Source organism: Anthonomus grandis, chromosome 2 (assembly GCF_022605725.1).
Source record: "Anthonomus grandis grandis chromosome 2, icAntGran1.3, whole genome shotgun sequence".
Taxonomy (NCBI): Eukaryota; Metazoa; Arthropoda; class Insecta; order Coleoptera; family Curculionidae; genus Anthonomus; species Anthonomus grandis.
Window position 1 is genome coordinate 31074171 of NC_065547.1, and position 19625 is coordinate 31093795.

Genomic DNA, 19625 nt, shown 5'->3' on the forward strand with positions numbered 1-19625 from the left:
ACTGACTTTGTCTATAAATTGAAATTTAGCTTGAGAATAAAGTATTATTATTACTATTATAACATCAAAATATTTCGAATTTTATTATTTTCAGATTGTAATATCCACATTGGCACGTAAACTCGCATATATTGAGATCCCTTCAGACGTTTTGGCAGCTATTTCCTTCGTTACTCCAGTGAAACCCCCAAAGATACCAGATTTAAGTTAAGAAATAAACAGTTGTATATTATAATTAAAATGTACATAAAGGTAGTGTAGATATTAAAATCGGATCAGATTTCATAGGTCGTTTTTTTATTCACAAATGGCTGTTAAACGATTGGAAATTTCCCGGTTTGCCACGCACCAGACGACTTTTGTTCTTCCAAATATCCTTAAAATTGTACAAATTAAAACTTAATTGACATTTGAATTTTGCTTTTACCTGGATGTTCAGCCTAACATCGGCACCCAACAACTTTACCGCCATCTGTTCGACTTCCGTGGCGATATTTTCCTGACTCGTTCCTCTTACATCGATAAACTCGCAATTACTATCTGCGTAATGGCAAGATATGGCCTTTCTGAATCCCTAAAAAAAACAACAACAAAATTTAAAGCAATGTTATATTTCTAAAGGGGTTCAGTAAACGAAACGGTGCATTAGAATGTTTTTTCTATGGGACCAGTAGTCTATATAGAATGTTATGAGTATATTTCTTGTTACTAGCGTCTGCAGAGGTTTCACAAAGATCACCACTCCTGTTCAACGTCTACGTGTTCGACATAGACTATAAAGTCTAACCAGCTCTATCAAATTGCTGATGATACAGCCATTGGGCACCTCGACCAGAAAATACAAGACATGGATGCAAATACAAAATATCTATTCGTGTCTTAACGGAATTTATGACTATTAAGTACATAAAAATCAATAGCGGTATCCGGAAATTACCACACTTGGCAATAACATTATAAGGACAGAAATTATTAAAAGGAAAATGCTAGGAAGAAATTTTAAAAAATCCAACAGCCTCAGTCAGCATCTGAAGATCTAGATTCTAGTCTATACTGAGACAGATGACGACTTAGACAAGTCACCTCTGCCAAGTTGTAATTGTTATGAAGAGAAAAGATACAAATAGAAATTACGAGAAGTTTTTCAGGAAAAAAGGAAATAACAAATTTCTAAAGCCACCAGTTCCAGATGAAAGTAGCATTAAAATGATTCTGTACAACCCAGTTATTGCAGGATCCAATCGGAATCTACTTTACTAACCTAAACGTTAGCTAACGATTATATTCAACGTTTTTATTATTTCGCTCTTTGAGTGTACTTATATTTCAATTTTTCACTGAAATAAAACTAACAGTATTAAGTCTTTTATTGGGAATACGTGTAAAGCTGTGCTGTGTTGTGTTTTTTTTAATTTCAATAGATGATTGGATATTGATATTTTGAGTTTGTATAAAAGGTATAATATAATAAGAATATTGGTAAATCTATACAAATGGTTCTAGTCCCGAAGGACTTTTTTTTAAATACGTTTAAACCAAATATACTTACATCCAAAAGTAGAAAACAATTCAATTAAATTGAGTTTCATTGCACCTTATGATCTCTTATGTATTATTATTGTTTCTAGTTAAGTATACATACTCATACTCAATTTACCAAGGTGTATACATACGTTTTGGTAAATTGATTTTAGCAAAGCTTTTGCCCAAATAAGTCACAATTTTTAAAACAATTGGCTGAGGTTGGTCTGCGTGGTGAACTCTGTAGTACTTCAGGGTTTTTATTCTAAGTCATACTCACCAACATCGGGTGTTCCTCAAGGGTATCATTTAGGACCCTTAATTATAATTTATGTAAACTAAATTAATTTTGTTCTTGAGTTTCGTGAGCTTTTTGGGTTGGCAGTTGACTTAGTATTATAAAAGGGAATTGTCTGTTGTGGATTGTTACCAGGTTCAGAGTGATCTTCACAGGGTTCAGAATAATTAATTTTAAATATTAAAAACGAACAGTTAAAGTCGAACAGTTCCACTACTAAATGTGAAACATACGAAATCTGGGTGTAACACTCGACAAAACTTGTTCTTGATATGCACATAGATTTAATCGCTTATTATAATGTACCTGAAATATTTTTGGCTGTTTCTTTGAATGTTTCTCAGAATAATTTTAAATCAAATAAAGCCTTTTTCACTCCATTTAGGAAAACGAATTATTATTCACAGAATTCTCCATTGTGTAGAATATCAAAACCTAGAAACACGTTTTACCATTCGATAGATTTCTCTAATTTATGGTTTTAAAACAAACGTCGACAATATTTTCTTACGCCAAAACTGTAACACCTACACAGTCAAGTTATTTTTGTGGGTACTATTTTGGACGTTAAACCTGTTTCTATTCATATATATAATAGGGAAGGAACTGTTTAGATGTGGAAACCTGGAAAAATAAATTTTAGGATCAGATAGGGCAACTCATGAAGAATTCCTCAGAACAAATACTTCAGAAATATCTAACGCTATACGAGCTTCCAAGGACGATCTCAAATTTCTGACTAAAACCTGGCTAAAGGACGACATTTACATGAGAATACCAAATATCGTGCAGACTGTAACTATGCGGCACTCAACTGTACAAGGGATGGGTGGGAAGTTTTAGTTCTAGAGGACTTTCTGGCTTCAATTATTTAATCATTCGACAACAATTAGAAATAGTTTTTTGTGTATATATCTTCCCTAACTCAGCTATTGCTGCCTATGAAACATTTATTGAAACTTTGAAATAAACATAAAAATTGCACATTTTAGATTTGTAGTGACTTTAATCTGGCTCAAACGTAATGGAATTTGGACCAAGGACATCTGGTTACCGATAATTTGGAAACACTTACAGCGGAAACGTTAATTACTGAGATGCTTTTTAATGATCTACAATTGAATCATATTCCGAACGAACACAACAAATACCTGGATCATATTTTTGGGGATGAATTATCTGACTGGAATTTGTGCTCAGGTTGTGTACCTATTAGTGCAACACCATATTCTCACTAAAATCGTGTTTAATCTTGAAAAACTTAGCATTCTGAAGACTCGCGAGTGCCAAGACTACGATTTCTTTAAAACCGACTTCCAGGGTTTCACAACTACTTTTCGAACGCCGACTGCAGCAGATTAGAAAAATCCAACGATTTTTGTATCAGGGCATCATTTTGCTTGTACCAAGAAGATCTAAAAACAGCAAAAAATAACATAGGTGTTATACAAAAGAAATAAAAAACCCATCAGCCACCGAAAGAACAGGGCATATAAGCGACTTATAAAGTCTAAAGACAGATACGCCTATTTACAATACTCCTAGCTTCGACATGAACCCACACATCAAATTGACGCACCCAAACTACCTACCGATACACTACCGATCAAATGCTACCTGCAAACGTAAAATACTTCAGGTCCTAGATTAACTCACTGAAAAAAGTGGTTGGTCTCCCAAAAAGGATGATCTTCGACACCATTGAAAGGACCACTTCTTACGATTGCTGAGACGTTCACTGGATATTTTCAGGAATGTTGTAACAGTGACTATTGTGCTCTTGCACTTCCAACTGTCACAGAAACAGAAAGCGTCAACCCGTGAGACCACATATACAGTTTCGGTTTCGATGGAGTCCGTACTGTTCAAAAATGATGCAATTCGCTGGCCAACCCTCTGCATTCCAGAAATCCTTGAACTACGGGAGCTTTTCAATGGTGTATAAGCCATCATGTGGCTTGTGCCACTTTTTAAATCTGGACAGTGCAAACACGTAAGGAACTACCGGGGAATTACTTTGTTTCCGGTCAATTGTATTTAATTCGATTATCGCAGATGGGCTAAAGAGCCCAAAGAGCTGGATTTAAATAGGGTATAGCATAAAACGACGCGGGTCTACTAAGGACAGATCAACTATTTCGCAGTTTTGCAGGACTACTTAGTGAATGCAGTGAAGCAGGGATATCGGACTTAGTTTATAGCGGCTTAATTAAGGCCTTCTTTAAACTTAACACTTTTAAGAATTTTTTTATTGTACTATTTGGAGTGTTTCGACCCTGTACTTTTGTAATAAATAAATAAATAAATAATATTTTAGCTTCAATGCGAGAGTAGAAAAGGACACAGGGTCAATTAATGCCTTCCTCAAATCACAAAAAGGAACAACTACTGTATCTGCATTTTTAAAGCCATTATTAACCAGATCAGTAAACTGGTTAATAGCCATTGCTGTTGATTTTGAATTTATGAATTTATACTGTTTACTGTTATAAGATTATGCCACTCAAAACAGTCGGTGTAAATTTGGTACATAGTGTTGGAGTAACGAGGCACTTTTCGATTTAAAAGATTTTTCGATCAGTCACTTTGTAGGGATAGACAAGTTAAAATTTGAGCGTCACACCAAAGGTTCCAACCACAGGACTATGTGGGATTTTTAATTGAAGAATCTTAATGAACATATGGTACATTTTTTACTTTTTGTCGTACGATTTAAAGTTTTCCAGTAAAAAAAGAAAGACCATTTTTATGTATGGTGTAGGTATTAACGTTTCTATTATTGTCAATTTCTAAATAAACACTGCTCACCTGTGTTCGGTTTGGTCCAGAGCCATGGAGCAAAAGAGGATGAAAGAATAGCGTGTCGCCTCTTTCCATTATAACGTAATGTTTTTGTCTATTATCCGTTTCTTTAATGCCGTGGTAGAGTATATTTTTGAACTGAAAGTTTAGTTTTTATTAGTTCACTTATATAGAGTGATTCAAAAGTTATCGTAATTCTTACATAAAAAATAGATCAAAGTTTCATAAATGCTTTACTTGTAAAAACTAAATGCTAAAAACATGAATTAATTACTTCATCTGGATATGAATGACTATACAAAGGTCCTCTATGCGATCCGGGCACCACGTGAAGACATCCATTGCTCTCGTCAACCCTCTCCATGGCCGTCCATGACGCTATAATCTTATCAGCTGGTCTAAATGGAAAGTAATGTAAGTCCTAAAATCACAATAATACCCCTTAAAATCAATTTTTTCTCAATTAAATTAAAATTACTTGATGTACAGGGTGCAGGGACGCCTCTGGTTTAGCATTGGGAGGCTTGTTTATAAGCATGGAGTGTACGGCTGTTATGTTGGGCCCGATTAAGGCTTCCACAATATCGACTACGCTGGGTTCTGAGATGTATTTCCATAAGATTTTGTCATAAGCGAAATCTTGAAGCTAAAAATGTTAATTGTGTTAAAAGTGCGAGCTGAAAAGAAGTAATTTTCAATAAAAAAGTATTGAGTAAAAATTCTCACGTTTTTGTATGAGTAGATGAGAAATGGTACACAAAAAGAAACAAACTGTTTCCAAAAGATTTCACTTTCTATACGTGTAAATTAAATTGAACTTTTTATATGAGCAAATTCAGGAGAGACCTAAAGGAAAAAAATGGAAGGAAACTGATGCCCTAAAAAGAAAAAAATTGGAAAATATTTAATTTTTTATACTAAGTAGTTAGTCTAAAAGAGAAATGGAATCCATAAAAAGTATTTTTTAACGAAAAAACAAAATTCTAAAGAATTCTGATTTTTCACTTTTAGTCCAAGCGTAAGTCTAAAGAAAAAGCCGCATTCTTGGGTAAAAAACTAAAAGACATTTTGTTTAAAATAACTATGGTAACAATCAATGTTATCGACATAGATTTTTATTGTTGTTGTAGTGCAAGGCCAAAGCAAGGAAAATATGGTATTTACGGGGTTTTTAAGGATTGGACGTAATTTGACGTAAAATAATATTTATTTTTGAATTTCATTTTTAAAATTGCTTTTGCACAAGATGTTTTGTTCGTTGACGGGTTCATAACGTTAACGTGGATAAGGTGTCTCAGATATATGAAAAAAATGTCTCTTTTAGAAAATAATGTTACCGTCCCGGTAGTACTCAGACAAATTTTTTTTTGTAGAAAATAATATTAACGATTTTTTGTGTTGCATGTAATAAAACGTTAAACGGCCACAATAATGCTATCGAATACAATAAGTGCCATTTTGCAACCACTACAATATTTTGTTTCGTTATTTTTTTTAGTACTGTTAACGGAACGTTTTACCCAAAGGTATTAGCACATCTGTGGTGCTAGTAATGTGATGATAGTTAAAAATGTTAACGTTGTTGTATTGCCCCCATATTATCATGAATAAGAAAGAAAGTGATCACAAACAAAAATTTTACTATTTTACATAAAAAAAATTTAGACCAAAAATGAAAGCACTTAGTAAATATGAAATATAGACATTTAATGATTTTAAAAATACGGTTGATAGGATAGATGAAATGTTAGATTTATTGGAACTTGACCACTTCAGAACAAAATTTAACCAAAGAAATTTCAAATATGTTTTATATGTAAAACGACCGTTTACTATTATTAATATTTACAAGCAATTTCTGTTAAGCCATATCGATTATCAAAATCACAGGCATAGGGATGAAGTAAAAACAAGTGAAAGATATAATGGGAAAAGGAATTTTTAAAGAAATATTAAGGAAGCTACTACTCAATTATATCCAAGTTGCTGACGAAATGCGCCGGCAAAAGATTAAAAACAGTGTGCAACCCGAACAGAAAATGATAAACTTAAGACAAAATTCTAAATTTCCATGTTTTTACTATCTTTATCCTTTTCCTGGCGTTCTATTTATCATTATAATGTTATAAAATAAAAAGCAAAATTATATTATTTACAACTTAAGATAGGTTTTGTCCTCTTCGATAGTCAAGTTTTTTGGTCCATAATCCTCCACATGTCAGACAATTCAATATTTTGTTGAAAATCTGTATTATTATCTGGTTCGCTATCATTTTAACATTATATAGATCTAACATTTAACATTAATACGAATTTGATCCACAACCATATCTATTGATGGTTCTTTTGAAATATATTCATTTCCAACCAACACGTCCATCATAATCGTACGAGTCCAAAATATTATCTAAGGCAATGAAAATTTATTATCCTGTATACAATTATTCAACGGTCGGTAGTACAATTATTCAATAACTAATAAAGATGCTGACCAAGGTGACCTACAATTCATCCACATCCAAGTGGACGATGAAACATGGATGCACAATGACGAAACCTTTTGACGAAGACCGTAGTTCATCTAAAGAGCTTTGTTCTTAGAGGAATGTTAGTTTACATCGTAGTACTATAACTAATAACTAAATTGAAATTTTTTTAATGAATTTTTTATGCGAATAACGCAGGAAATTGGTAACGACGACTCGCATAGAAGAGTCCAGTTTTGTGAAATAATGACAGATACAATTACCGCAGAACCTCGACTAGTTTAAAATTTTAATTTCAGGGATAAGTGTACCTTTTATTTCAATATGCATGTTAATAAACAAACCTGCAGTTATTAGTATGACGAGAATCCGCATGTATTTAGCAAATTATTAATTTATTTGATTTCAAATAATTTAACTAATTAATTATGCAGAATCTCTTTCATTCTTTCCATTTTTTGTAAATAATGGAAATAGAGGACAAAGAAAGACTTTTCACTTAGATCTTCCTAGAACAAATATTTAGTTATAGAAATTCACCAGTTTATAGAATATATTACTATAATAATTGAAAATCGAGTTTATGCTGCGCAGAATCAGACGATCTATAGCGAGTATGAGATATTTGATACTTAGTAACATGAATGTAAAACTTAATTTTTAGTATTTAGAGCATCGTTACTTAATATCCCCAGAAAATTAATGTTTGGGCTGGTATATTGGGAGATTTATATCGGTATTATTGGCTCAATATTTATACCAGAAAATTTAAATGGCGGGGTCGATCAGACCACTAATAGTGCACTAAAATCACAAGGACATACACGGAAATTTATCTTTAGACGAACGTTAACTACAAGTCCAAGTCAATATGACCTTAGTGAAATGTTTACGGTTTTCGAGTTATAAGCGAATTTTAAAATTTTTTAAAGATTCTAACCAATTTTTTTCAAAAAATCTAAACTACGCTAATGAGAACATCTGTCTAACTTTATAATATTGTCCAATCATGAAATGCCTTAGGTCAGTAATCAATTTTTCAAAGTTCTTCTTTATTGTGGAAATAATACAGGGAGTTCCCAGGATTATTGCTTTTTCACTTAATTACTATTTGTTTTGCTCCTATACCGTAAGAGAAATAATGAATGTTTTATTGTGCCATCAGTTGAAAAAGTTTTCTGTTTCATTCTAATTTCATAATAGTGAAAAAATACGCGGGTGTCTTATCTCATAAAAAAGTTATACTTTTTGATATACTACGAAACACTCTTTTAGAAACAGTTATTAGTATAGAAAAATAACACTAAAATCTACATTTGCATTAAAAATCGTCAGATCTTTTTTTTAATGCCTTAAAAATAAAAGCTACAAAACTTATGCCTAAAAAACAAAAGCAAGAAAACAAAGCTACAAAAATAATCGAATAATTTAATTTTTATATTAGTATTATTTACATAAAGCTCTGTTGTGGAGTATAAGATTAACGATTTTTATAGGAAATAAGAAAATATTAACGTTAACAAATACGTTGGGTGCCCTTTTTCAACAACAAAATCTTGTTTAGGAAAATTTATTGATAAGGATTTTCCTTAAAAAAATTCTATTAACATAACGTATTTTATATCGTTAACGATTGATTTGGCAGCAAAAAAAATAATTTAATTACGTTCACTAAACAAACATTAAATTGGCATACAAAAAAATCCAACCTTCTTAAAAAATTTTATAGCCTCCCAAAAACTTTACTTTTAGTGTTAAAACGTAAAATTTTCTTTGCAATTAATAAAAAAAGCAATTGAAAATTAAAATAAAAAGAAATAAATATAACATAAAAGAATATTAAATAAATGAGGTAAATAAGTAAATGACGAAAACCAGCATTTAAACGTACAAAAAAAATTCACAACTTATAAAAACTATCTATTTTTAGATGGGTGAATCACTTGCGTGGGGAATAAAATAAAGACTGTTACCAATTACTAAACTGGTTTATTCAAAACGAAAAGACACCCAAAAGCGAACCGTACTGACCGTACATGTAAACAACCGCCAAAGAGAAAAACAGAACAAACTTCTTAACCTAACACTTTGTACAAAACATGTCATTAAAATAACTTTTCAGTACTAGTAGCGTCATGTCTTGAATGGTATATTAAACTTAACACACTAGCAAACTGTAATATTATTTACCATTGTATTCTAACAGAATCTTAAAGAAAAAAAGGTGAAAATTATCGCAAAAATCGAGGTAATTATAGTTCAGTATTCAGTTCAGAGATCTATTAGAATCTTTGATGTGCCGCGAATAGTCCGTGTGCCGGTGTTGCTTGTATTGTCACATACCATGTATGTTTAAATCGTAAAATTTTATGTGGAAGGAGTCATTAAGTAATATTCTAAGCGATATTTAATCATTTTATTAAATAAATAAATGTTTTAAGCATTTTTTACAGAATTTATGCATTTGATTCGTAAAATTTGACTACATGCGCCCACGTACTATTTTGTTAGATCTCTTACCTCAGTCACACCCACTCAAGCGTGAAAAGTTGCGCAGGTCCGGCCTTAAAATTTATTTGTATTTAAAACTTTATTATTCGGGATTTTTGGGTTTAGTTTTATTAAGTTAGAAATTCAGGATAGTTGATAACAAGATAATATTTAATTTAAATATAAGATTTAAGTACGTAAAATGAGTTTAACCAAAAATTTTAATTTAATAAGTTTAGTTTTTAGCGCCATCAGTGGGGTGTTTATAACAAGTGATGAGAGAATAGGTGGTACGAATTACTTAGGCCCATTTATTCTGTGGATTAAGGCATTAAATATTTACTTTTTGAGACAAAAGTGTAAAATGTTTTGGTTTGTCTTCAAAGTTTATATATTTCATTTTTTTGGCTATTGAGATTTATTTTCACTTGGTGGTGATTATTAATGGGGATTTTGGCTGCCATATTCAATGTTTTTTATTATTGCTTTTTTTTAATTAATACATATTATGATATATTATTATAATAATATACTCAATGAAAACCCCCCATTTCTATATTTAATACCAACCTCTTTTGATAAAAAGTAATTATGTAGTCAGAAAAGTGGAAGTATATTTTTTAAAATAAACTTTTACATTAAAAATCTTTTAGCTGTCTATATTTTATGCGTTTAAAAGACACAAGTTTTCTTTATAAAAAAAAACACACACTTTACATCCTGAATGTAATATTTATTAATTTGTTTGCCTCATATTTAGTTATGCATATTAGGAGAGATTAGATCAAAATTAACAAAAATGAATGGTTATACTAAAAACTAAAAATCTTATACAAAACACTACATTTTAAGTATACTGGATCCTAAAACTACAGTGAGGATACTAAATACCTTTTTAAATTTAACTACTCTTTTGAATCTGGCCCAAAAAGTTAATACAATTTTCTAATTAATTCTATTTTTTTGCCATTGTTCTTTAGCAGTTTCTTCCATTAAGGAAGCAAACAGTTTCTATGTTGCCGCCATGGATTTCAACTTCATCTCGGACATCAGCATATGAATACTAAAGCATTGCATTATATATACTTTATTGTGTCGCTGAAGGACAACAGGGGTAGTAAGCTGTAAAAAACAAAATTTTAGACTTGTTTTCTTATTAAAAACAGTGTTTTTCTTACCATAGCAAAAAAGGGTTTTTCCCAGAGAATGGTGAAAGAAGCAGTCTTTATTGTGTCACTGAAGGACAAACAGGGGCAGTAAGCTGTAAAAAACAAAATTTTAGACTTGTTTAAATTATAAAAATATGGTTTTCTTACTATGGCAGAATAGGAACATTTTCCCAGAGAATGGAAATTATACATCAATCATAAATGTTTCGGCAAAATAATATATGGATCTTTCTTTCTCCCAAAATTTTTTAATTTTTCTCAAATATTCTATACACCATCTGATAATTCCATTACAGCAGCTCTTTTGTTAACCATCTTAAGCTTAAATCCAAGTTTTATCAGGTATCTCCGCAAGGTTGAGACTGAGAAATGTTTGTCCCTTGCCGATAAGGTGTCTCTATGGTCAGGTCTCTATGGTACCTCATTGTTTTTGTATTTAGAATACACACCTTTCCTTAGCAATTTGGCAATATCCGTGTCAAGTCCCTTTGATTGTCCTACATCTTTCCTTTTTATTCTGCCTTTAATCTTTTTTTTTTCAGGCATATTGTACTATAGGGAACCCCTGTTAAAAACGCTGTTTTTTGCAAAGCACTACAATCATTTGTGAACTTAGGATCATTCCTTAGATTGTTATAGATATTAAGATAAATTTGTTTGGTGTCTGTACTTAAACAATTACGTTTTAAAACTGCTTGATTTTCCTCTGGAGCTTCTACTTCCCTTGCTTCCTCAATACTAGAAAATGAACTATCAGAACTATGTAAGTCTAAATCACTGTCCAGATCACTCTTATTGTTTTCATCACAAATGTTCTTGTCTTTCTTGTACACCCACGGTCTCCATAAGCCCACACAAACACTTTCCTCTTCATTTGCCAAATTTTTCTGCCTATTTTCCCAGGGTCGAAACATTTTAAGGTCTTTAGGTATAATACCAAAACAAATCCACAAACACAAATAAAAAAAACACACTTCCTCACAGTAAAAACTTCAAAAAATTTAGACGAATACATGACAAATTCTAAATTCTTTACTTTCATAAACGTGTAAAAAGCATAACCGGCAAAACACATCAAATAATTACCTCACATGAATTCCCTCCCAACTATTAAAGGTGATAGACCCATCCAATAACTATGTTAAAGGCGATAGACCCATCCTTAAAGATCTCTTTAAAAACACGTCGAAAGTAATACAAAAACAGCCCAAAAATTTATTTGGGTACGGCGCCGTAATTCTCAAAATCAGTGGGATACAGAGCGATACACAATCACTTGCACAGTTTAAAGTAGGAATCGCCAGAACGCAGGTGTTTTATCTTTGCTTAATAGACTGGTTAAAAAGAGGTGACAAGCCTGTGAGTGCTGGAAGTATTTAAAATATTTTGTAAGATGCTTAGATTTTAGTCCGCGGTCAATTTTTTGATATTATTTTCTTTCTAAAAATTGACATTTTCGAAAGAAAAATAAAAAATAGTATAAAACATAGGGTTTTATGTATATTTAAAATGATTTCATAGATAAAACAAATAAAATTTTGCAATTTAAACATGTGACAATAAAATGACATAGGCGCACGGACTAGTTAGTGCGGCATCTGCGACACATCAAAGACTCTAATAGATCTCTGAACTGAACTTTATCACTTTTTATTCAACAAAATTAGTATTAAGGAAAAATCGTCATTTAAATTCTAGTTTTTAAACGAGCAGAAAGCAAGTTAAATCAATTAGTGTTATTATATTGATTATGGTAATCCCAAATAATCTTAAATTTGTGCAAAATACTTTTTTCTGTAATTAATTTTTTAGGTATCTAGGAGTTTACCTTATTTATTAAATATTCTCCTTTTACTCCTGTATTTTTTAAAGATGGATCTTTCATAGTTATAAAAACTTGTTTGTCTGCTGCGTTACCGTTGCAAATATCCAGAAACCTTTGCCTAAAAGTAAAAAGTTACTTATATTACACAATTATGTATTTAGTAATAAACAACCGTTGATCCTTTTGATCATGGAGATTTAAAAATGCCTTCTCTTACATGTAAGAAGTATATACAGGGTGTCCCGGTTCATGTGGGATCTCTCGGATCCAGGTAGAACATCGAAAAATAATACCGAACGTTCCTATAAAAAAAATTCCTACAGGCCTTCTTTAAGAAGATACAACCTTCTAAAGGACGCTGCTGGAAATTGGTTTTTCATAAATTACTTTTAAACTACCTGGTAGAATCCTCTTAAAATGACATCCTTAAAATACATTTACCTTGTTTACTTTACCAGGGGCGGACTAGGTTGTACACTTTAATGCGTATATTTTTAACACCCTGTATGTTAAAGTCTAAAAAAAATAAATTTGGATACCTTGAACCCTAGGCTAAAAAAAAGGTACTCATGTTCATTATCGATAAAATGAACCGTTTTGGAGAAAAGAAATAATAAACGAGCCAGTGTTTTTTTTTTTTTTTTTTTTAAATGAGATAAGTACGCCAGTTATTCAAAGCTCAGAAAATTAGATGTAAGTCATTTATTTTAAAAAAAAAATTATGTTCCTAAAAATACAGTGGTGTCCTAAAAAATACTTTTACAAAATATTTCTTATTTATTATACGTTTATTTTTGTTATTCTTAAGATAAAAACTAAACATAAAAAAAACTAAAAAAATAATGTAAACCAATTGTATTGTACCTGACTTATTTATCGGAATTTTTGCATTTTTGAATCCATTATTGTTACAAATGTTGCTATACTCCAAATTTAGCAAATACCTATCATTTAAACCTAATCTTTGTCAACATATTCATCCTTTATCTGATAATATTTTTTTAATTTTTGTATTTTTTGGTAACTTTTAATTTAAATTACGTGAAAATGTGGAGTTTACTTTTATTGAGTATCGTATTATTCCGGATGAGAAAACATTTCAACGTGTTGATCAACGTCTAAAGGGAAACTGGTAGGTTTCTGTTTTCCACTTAATGAGGTAATACTATTAAATTTCCTTAATGCAATTTTAGGATGTTTTGAAAAAAAAAAGAATAATGGTGGTCGGAGGAGAACAGCACGCACGTACAGGGTGTCCCATTTTGGGTACTTTTGCGGGGTATCTCCGTTATTTTTAATGTTAGCGTGATGCGGTTTTCGCGACATTATGCTACTTTTTCGTGAAAATAACGATGCCGTTAACAAAAATTCCAAAGCCCTCTTAGTTTTTAAGATATAGGCCATTTTTGAAAATTCGACATTTTCGGACTCCCCTTGTATTTCGGTTATTCTTTAACTTATCGAATATGTAAAAAAACAGTTTTATAGATTTTTTTCCGTAGAATGCAGTGGCGTAGATTATTATTTTTTTAATATTTACTGTTTTTGAGTTATAAGCCAAACTTATGTTTTTTTTAATGGAACACCCTGTATATATATGCACTAATAAATTTGTCTTCTTTTTACCTTTTCAAAAATATATAATGGTATGCACTTTTTTTTAAGAAACATACAAATAAATGACAATTTTCTAAAATTAAGGACATAAATTTATTAGTAAGCCATGACGCTTGTTGATAACAAACAAAAGTCAACTAAATGTCAAATATTTATATTTTACGGTTTCTTAAGTTAAATATTTGTATTGTAAGTATTTGTTTTTTTCTTTATTTAATAAATTCTTTGAAAAATGGCAGCGTATGAAAATTACGAAAAATATGATATGTTGGTATGTTTTATACAAAGTAACGAAAATTCTGAAGAAGCTTCGGCGTTATATTTTCAAAGGTAAGTAAGCGATAATAGATACTAAAATTTAAATTACGATTATAAGTTTGTGTTTGTTAGATATCCAGAGAGGCGACAACCCTTTATTGAGATATTTGCTCGCTTAAAAGCAAATTTAGTTGAACACGGAACCTTTGTTCGCCCGCGTCCGAAAACCTATAACAAGGAGAATAGGGAAAGAAAAGAAATAGATGTTTTGGGATATATTGAAGCAACACCTTCGTCCTCATGCAGAAAAATTGAGAAAGGTATTGGTGTGTCAAAAACTAATGCTCAAAGGATCCTAAAAAAATACAAGTATCATCCGTATAAATTTAGTATTGTGCAACAGTTGCATCCTGGCGATGCTGAGCGCCGAGCACCTGTTTTGCCAGTGGTATCTACAACAAATCGAAGCTAATGATTTGTTCGGCAGACTTGTTATTTGGTCAGATGAATGTTTTTTTCAAGTGCGGGTATTTTGAATCGTCACAATACCAGGAATTGGAAAACAGAAAATCAGTATTTATTGTTCGAAAGGGCACAACAGGGACGTTTTGGAGTTGGAGTGCCTTGTTTTATTTTGGGCAGAAAAATAGTTTATCGGATTTTTGAAGGAGGTCTTACAGCACGTAGATACCTAGAGATCCTTGAGGAAGTTATTCCTGAACTGCTAGAAAATATTCCGCTAGCACAATATAATGCAATTTACTTACAACAAGATGGTGCTCCTAGTCATAATTCAAGGCTAGTAAGGGAATTTCCTGAGAATAATTTTCCGCAAAGATGGATAGGTACCAATGGACCTGTAAGATGGCCCCCACGATCTCCAGATCTTTCAATTTTGGATTTTTTTTTATGGGGGTATCTACAAAATGAAGTGTATAAAACACGTTATGATGGAATTGCCGAACTTCGAGAGGCAATTAACTTAGCCTTTCAAAATCTGCGAAGGAGACCAATGGTTCTATTTAATGCCATTGAAAGAATCACAAAAATGTGCCAATTTTGCATTCGAGAGAATGGTCATCATTTTGAACATTACCTTTAATTTTTTTTTCTTTTTGTTAAATACAGTTGAGTTTTTTGTTTTGTATGTTTTGTTGCTTTATGCTACAAAACAAGCTTATGTTGTAAAAATTGGAGCTATACTGTTGTAGTGTATTTTTTTAATAATATGCTTTTGTCTCAATAGGTATATTTTGATTGCATCCAATGTATTTGCAATGAATCCAATTCTTTGTTAGTGATTTGTCTAAGTTTTATCTTTGTTATTGTTATTCATGGCCTACTAATAAATGTATGTCCTTAATTTTAGAAAATTGTCATTTATTTGTATGTTTCTTAAAAAAAAGTGCATGCCATTATATATTTTTGAAAAGGTAAAAAGAAGACAAATTTATTAGTGCATATTTATACAGGGTGTTCCATTAAAAAAAACATAAGTTTGGCTTATAACTCAAAAACAGTAAATATTAAAAAAAAAAAATCTACGCCACTGCATTCTACGGAAAAAAATCTATAAAACTGTTTTTTTACATATTCGATAAGTTAAAGAATAACCAAAATACAAGGGGGGTCCCAAAATGTCGAATTTTCAAAAATGGCCTATATCTTAAAAACTAACGAGGGCTTTGGAATTTTTGTTAACGGCATCGTTATTTTCACGGAAAAGTAGCACACTATCGCGAAAACCGCATCACGTTAACGTTAAAAATAACGGAGATACCCTGCAAAAGTACCCAAAATGGGACACCCTGTACAGTGCAATTGGAAGAAAATATTTTAGACGCTGTAGCTGACACTCCTACAACGAGTACTCGAAAATTAGCCGCTCAGCTTCATTCGTCCAAAACAATGTACAAAACCATGGTACTTCAAGAACAACTGTTGTACCCATATCACTTACAAAAAGTGCATGAACTACTGCCCAGAGATTTTGCTCCTAGAATATACTTCGCAAACTGGCTGTTAGATCAGCAGCGAAATAACCCTAACTTTATCAGCACGATTCTTTTTACGGATGAAGCAGGGTTTACCAAAAATGAAATTGAAAACTTACATAACTCGCATGTATGGGCTGATAAATATCCCCGTGATACTATTATTTCTCATCATCAACATCAATTCCAATCAATAAATATCTGGGCAGGAATTATAGGCAATTTTTTGATTGGGCCATTTGAACTGCCAAACTGTTAAACGGAGAACTTTATTTGGAGTTCCTCCAGAACAATCCTCCAGATTTATTAGAAGATTTGCCCCTTGCAACCCGCCGAGATATGTATTTTATGCATGATGGAGCCCCACCCTATTTTAGCCTTGCTGTAAGTCACCACTTAAATAATACTTTTGAAAACCGTTGAATAGGTAGAGGAGAACCTGTTGCTTAGCCTCCTCGGTCTCCCGATCTAACGCCATTAGATTTTTATCTTTGGGGTCACCTCAAAACCTTGATGTATTCCACCCCAGTCGATACTCGGGAAGAACTGCTCCAAAGAATTACATTTCATTGTGATAATATAAAAAACAATCTTGGGTTATTGTGGCGAGTGCAGCAGTCCTCGATTCGTCGTGCGCGAATGTGTTAGAGTTCACGGAGCCCACGTCGAACCTACTTATGAAGTTTTTAATAATTAATTGTTTATTGCTCGTATTGAAGAATTTAACTTTTGTTTACATATTTGGTTTTTGGCATTTTTTTGTAAGTTGTTTTTTCTAATTTAAAAACATACACTCATCATAGTTTTTTTTTTATTTTGTAAAAGTATTTTTTAGGACACCACTGTATTTTTAGGAACATGTATTATTTTAAATTAATGACCTACATCGAAATTTCTCTGTTCTTTAAATAACTAGCGTACTTATCTCGTTTAAAAAAAACTGAAAAAAAAAACATTGGCTCGTTTATTATTTTTTTTCTCCAAAACGATTCATTTTATCGATAATGAACAAGAGTACCTTTTTTTTAGCATAGTGTACAACCTAGTCCGCCCCTGGTAAAGTAAACAAGGTAAATGTATTTTAAGGATGTCATTTTAAGAGGTCCCTAATAGTGTTACCTAAAATTTTTATTAAATTCTATTGGGCAGTTTAAAAGTAATTTATGAAAAAACAATTTCCAGCAGCGTCCTTTAGGAGGCTGTATCTTCGTAAAGAAGGCCTGTAGGAATTTTTTTTATAGGAACGTTCGGTATTATTTTTCGATGTTTTACCTGAATCCGACAGATTTCCCACATGAACCGGGACACCCTGTATATTTGAATTTTGAATACTTTGAATTTTTTGTGGAAATAAGGATGCCACCCATATTTTTTTTCTGAAATAAGAGTCTGATTTGACTCTCTCTTTAACCCTAAAATGAGACGTTGCCTAGTTATTAACAATTTAAAGAAATTTTCACGAAAATCAATGTTTCACTTAAATTTTAATATTTACCACCCACGTTTTTTTATCTTTTTGAAAAATCTATGTAGAATCCTAAATTTGGCCATTTTAGTCAAGTTCATTTTATGTTTCGAGATTCCAAAATTTATTTTTTTTATACGGGGTGGTCAAGATTGTTACGCAAATAATGATATTTTCAATTCAATTTTGCGCTATTTTTTTAAATGTAACACCCTGTATCTAGTAACGCGTTTTAATGCTTTTATCTTCAATTTGATACCAACAAGTTTGCCTTTATCTCTAACCGTTTTCTCAAAATTTGTTCTTAAAGCAAGAATAACACATATTCTTCATAGGCTTTACGACACTTTCGACGGAAAATAATTAATAGATATTTTATAAAATCTGATCAAGGTCAGAACATAATAAGAGCAAATTTAAAAAAATTAAATTTAAAAAAGTCTGACATAACTTTAGAGACACAAAAATGTTCTGCGTACACTCAGAAAATTGTAGTATCTCTATATCTTTAACAATATTCTCGAGTACATTTTTGAAATCAGATTGAGACGATTCAGAACATATTATAGATAATAAATTAAAAAAGAAAGCTATATTTCCAAATACCATTTAATCAAATAATTTAACAGACAGTTTTATATTAAATGTAAAATCCGATATTTCTAATTTAATTTAAACATTATTATTTACGCCTTTCCTTCTCCTTCTAAAATATTTCTCAAGATTTCGGCCTTATTGACCTCTTACCTGAGTTCATCGATCAATTCGTCACCTACATTCTTCTCTATCAGCAAGAACCCATTTTCCTCGTAAAATATCTTTTGCTGTATGGTTAATTTAGGCAAATCACTTCTAAAGTAAACCATATTTTAACGCACTTCCGTAAACAATAATAAATTTATATATAATTTACCGTTTGTAGGCCATGGTGCAGCAGTGCATTCTCTCCGATTAAAAGTTAAAATTATATGACCCGCTTTCGTAAATAATTAGTGGATACATCGTCGTTATTTTTTTGAACTGAATTGTTTTGTGAAATAAATTATATTAATTTCTAGTCAAAGGTTACATCATTATCATGGTTTATTTAAAACGAAAATTCACAAACAGTTGAATTGGGGGGAGGGCAGAAACTTATAAATAATAACGTAATAGGTGATTACGTAATTACGTAATAGGTGATCTATTATCAGTTCTAATGTTTTAAAGATATCCTTAGTACTTAATTATGACTGAAAACTCAATTCACCCAAAATATAGCCGTTTATGAGAATATTTTTACAGATGTTGAAATAATAAATGTATTACCAACAAATTAAGCGTTTACTTAACGTTTAATATACCTACACGGTAAGCCAATATTTTTTTGTAGTGGCGGCAAAACCGTTAGCATAAGACTATATTATGTTCTATTTTTGGATGTCGATGTTTTGAAACACAAGCAGTTGCAAGCGCAGTTAGTATCGTAGTAGTATAAAATTCGTATACGAATACGAATGCCTCCGAGAGGCACTCAGGGTCAATACGCAGGCCTTGCATTGTGGCGGCGTCCTTCCCCAGGCAACGGATTACCAGTGTTTCCTAGTGTTGTTAACTTTCGTTACTTTTAGGTACTTGTAACGATTCGTTACTTTCGATACAAGTATTCGTTACTTTGTATTAGTGATTTCGTTACTTTCGTTATTTTTGATATTATGAGT

The 19625-nt window shown here is 31.6% G+C and overlaps 2 protein-coding genes across 4 annotated transcripts in view; one reads left to right on the top strand and one right to left on the bottom strand.

Annotated features, from left to right (window-relative positions):
- The window catches only part of LOC126733509 (uncharacterized), a 31357-nt gene extending 31072 nt beyond the window's left edge, over positions 1-285 (top strand). Inside the window, exon 7 of the mRNA XM_050436827.1 lies at positions 95-285. Coding sequence (XP_050292784.1) covers positions 95-211 — 117 coding nt within the window. The 3' untranslated portion in view covers positions 212-285. The remainder of the gene's footprint in view (positions 1-94) is intronic.
- LOC126733512 (phytanoyl-CoA dioxygenase, peroxisomal-like) lies at positions 208-19376 on the bottom strand. Of its 3 annotated transcripts, XM_050436833.1 has the most exons (8): positions 18839-19025; positions 18673-18777; positions 12595-12709; positions 5100-5267; positions 4896-5042; positions 4628-4759; positions 428-574; positions 208-376 (listed from the first exon to the last, which is right to left on the bottom strand). In XM_050436833.1, the coding sequence occupies exons 1-8, from the start codon at positions 18865-18867 to the stop codon at positions 302-304; spliced, it is 918 nt and encodes a 305-aa protein (XP_050292790.1). In that variant the 5' UTR covers positions 18868-19025; the 3' UTR covers positions 208-301. The 3 variants fall into 3 exon arrangements, with proteins under 3 accessions (XP_050292790.1, XP_050292791.1, XP_050292789.1); XM_050436834.1 differs by lacking the exons at positions 18673-18777; positions 18839-19025 and adding an exon at positions 19269-19376; XM_050436832.1 differs by having other exon boundaries at positions 208-574; positions 18839-19028.
- Positions 19377-19625: the final 249 nt, after the last annotated feature.

What these genes read in the sequence shown, in the direction of transcription:
- LOC126733512 (XM_050436832.1), bottom strand. Translation starts at nt 18,867, where the DNA reads ATGCACTGCTGCACCATGGCCTACAAACG. An exon ending in TGCACCATGGCCTACAAACG is followed by an intron (nt 18,778 to 18,838) that starts GTAAATTATATA and finishes GGTTTACTTTAG; the next exon opens with AAGTGATTTGCCTAAATTAA. An exon ending in CTGGACCAAACCGAACACAG is followed by an intron (nt 575 to 4,627) that starts GTGAGCAGTGTT and finishes TGTTTTTTTTAG; the next exon opens with GGATTCAGAAAGGCCATATC.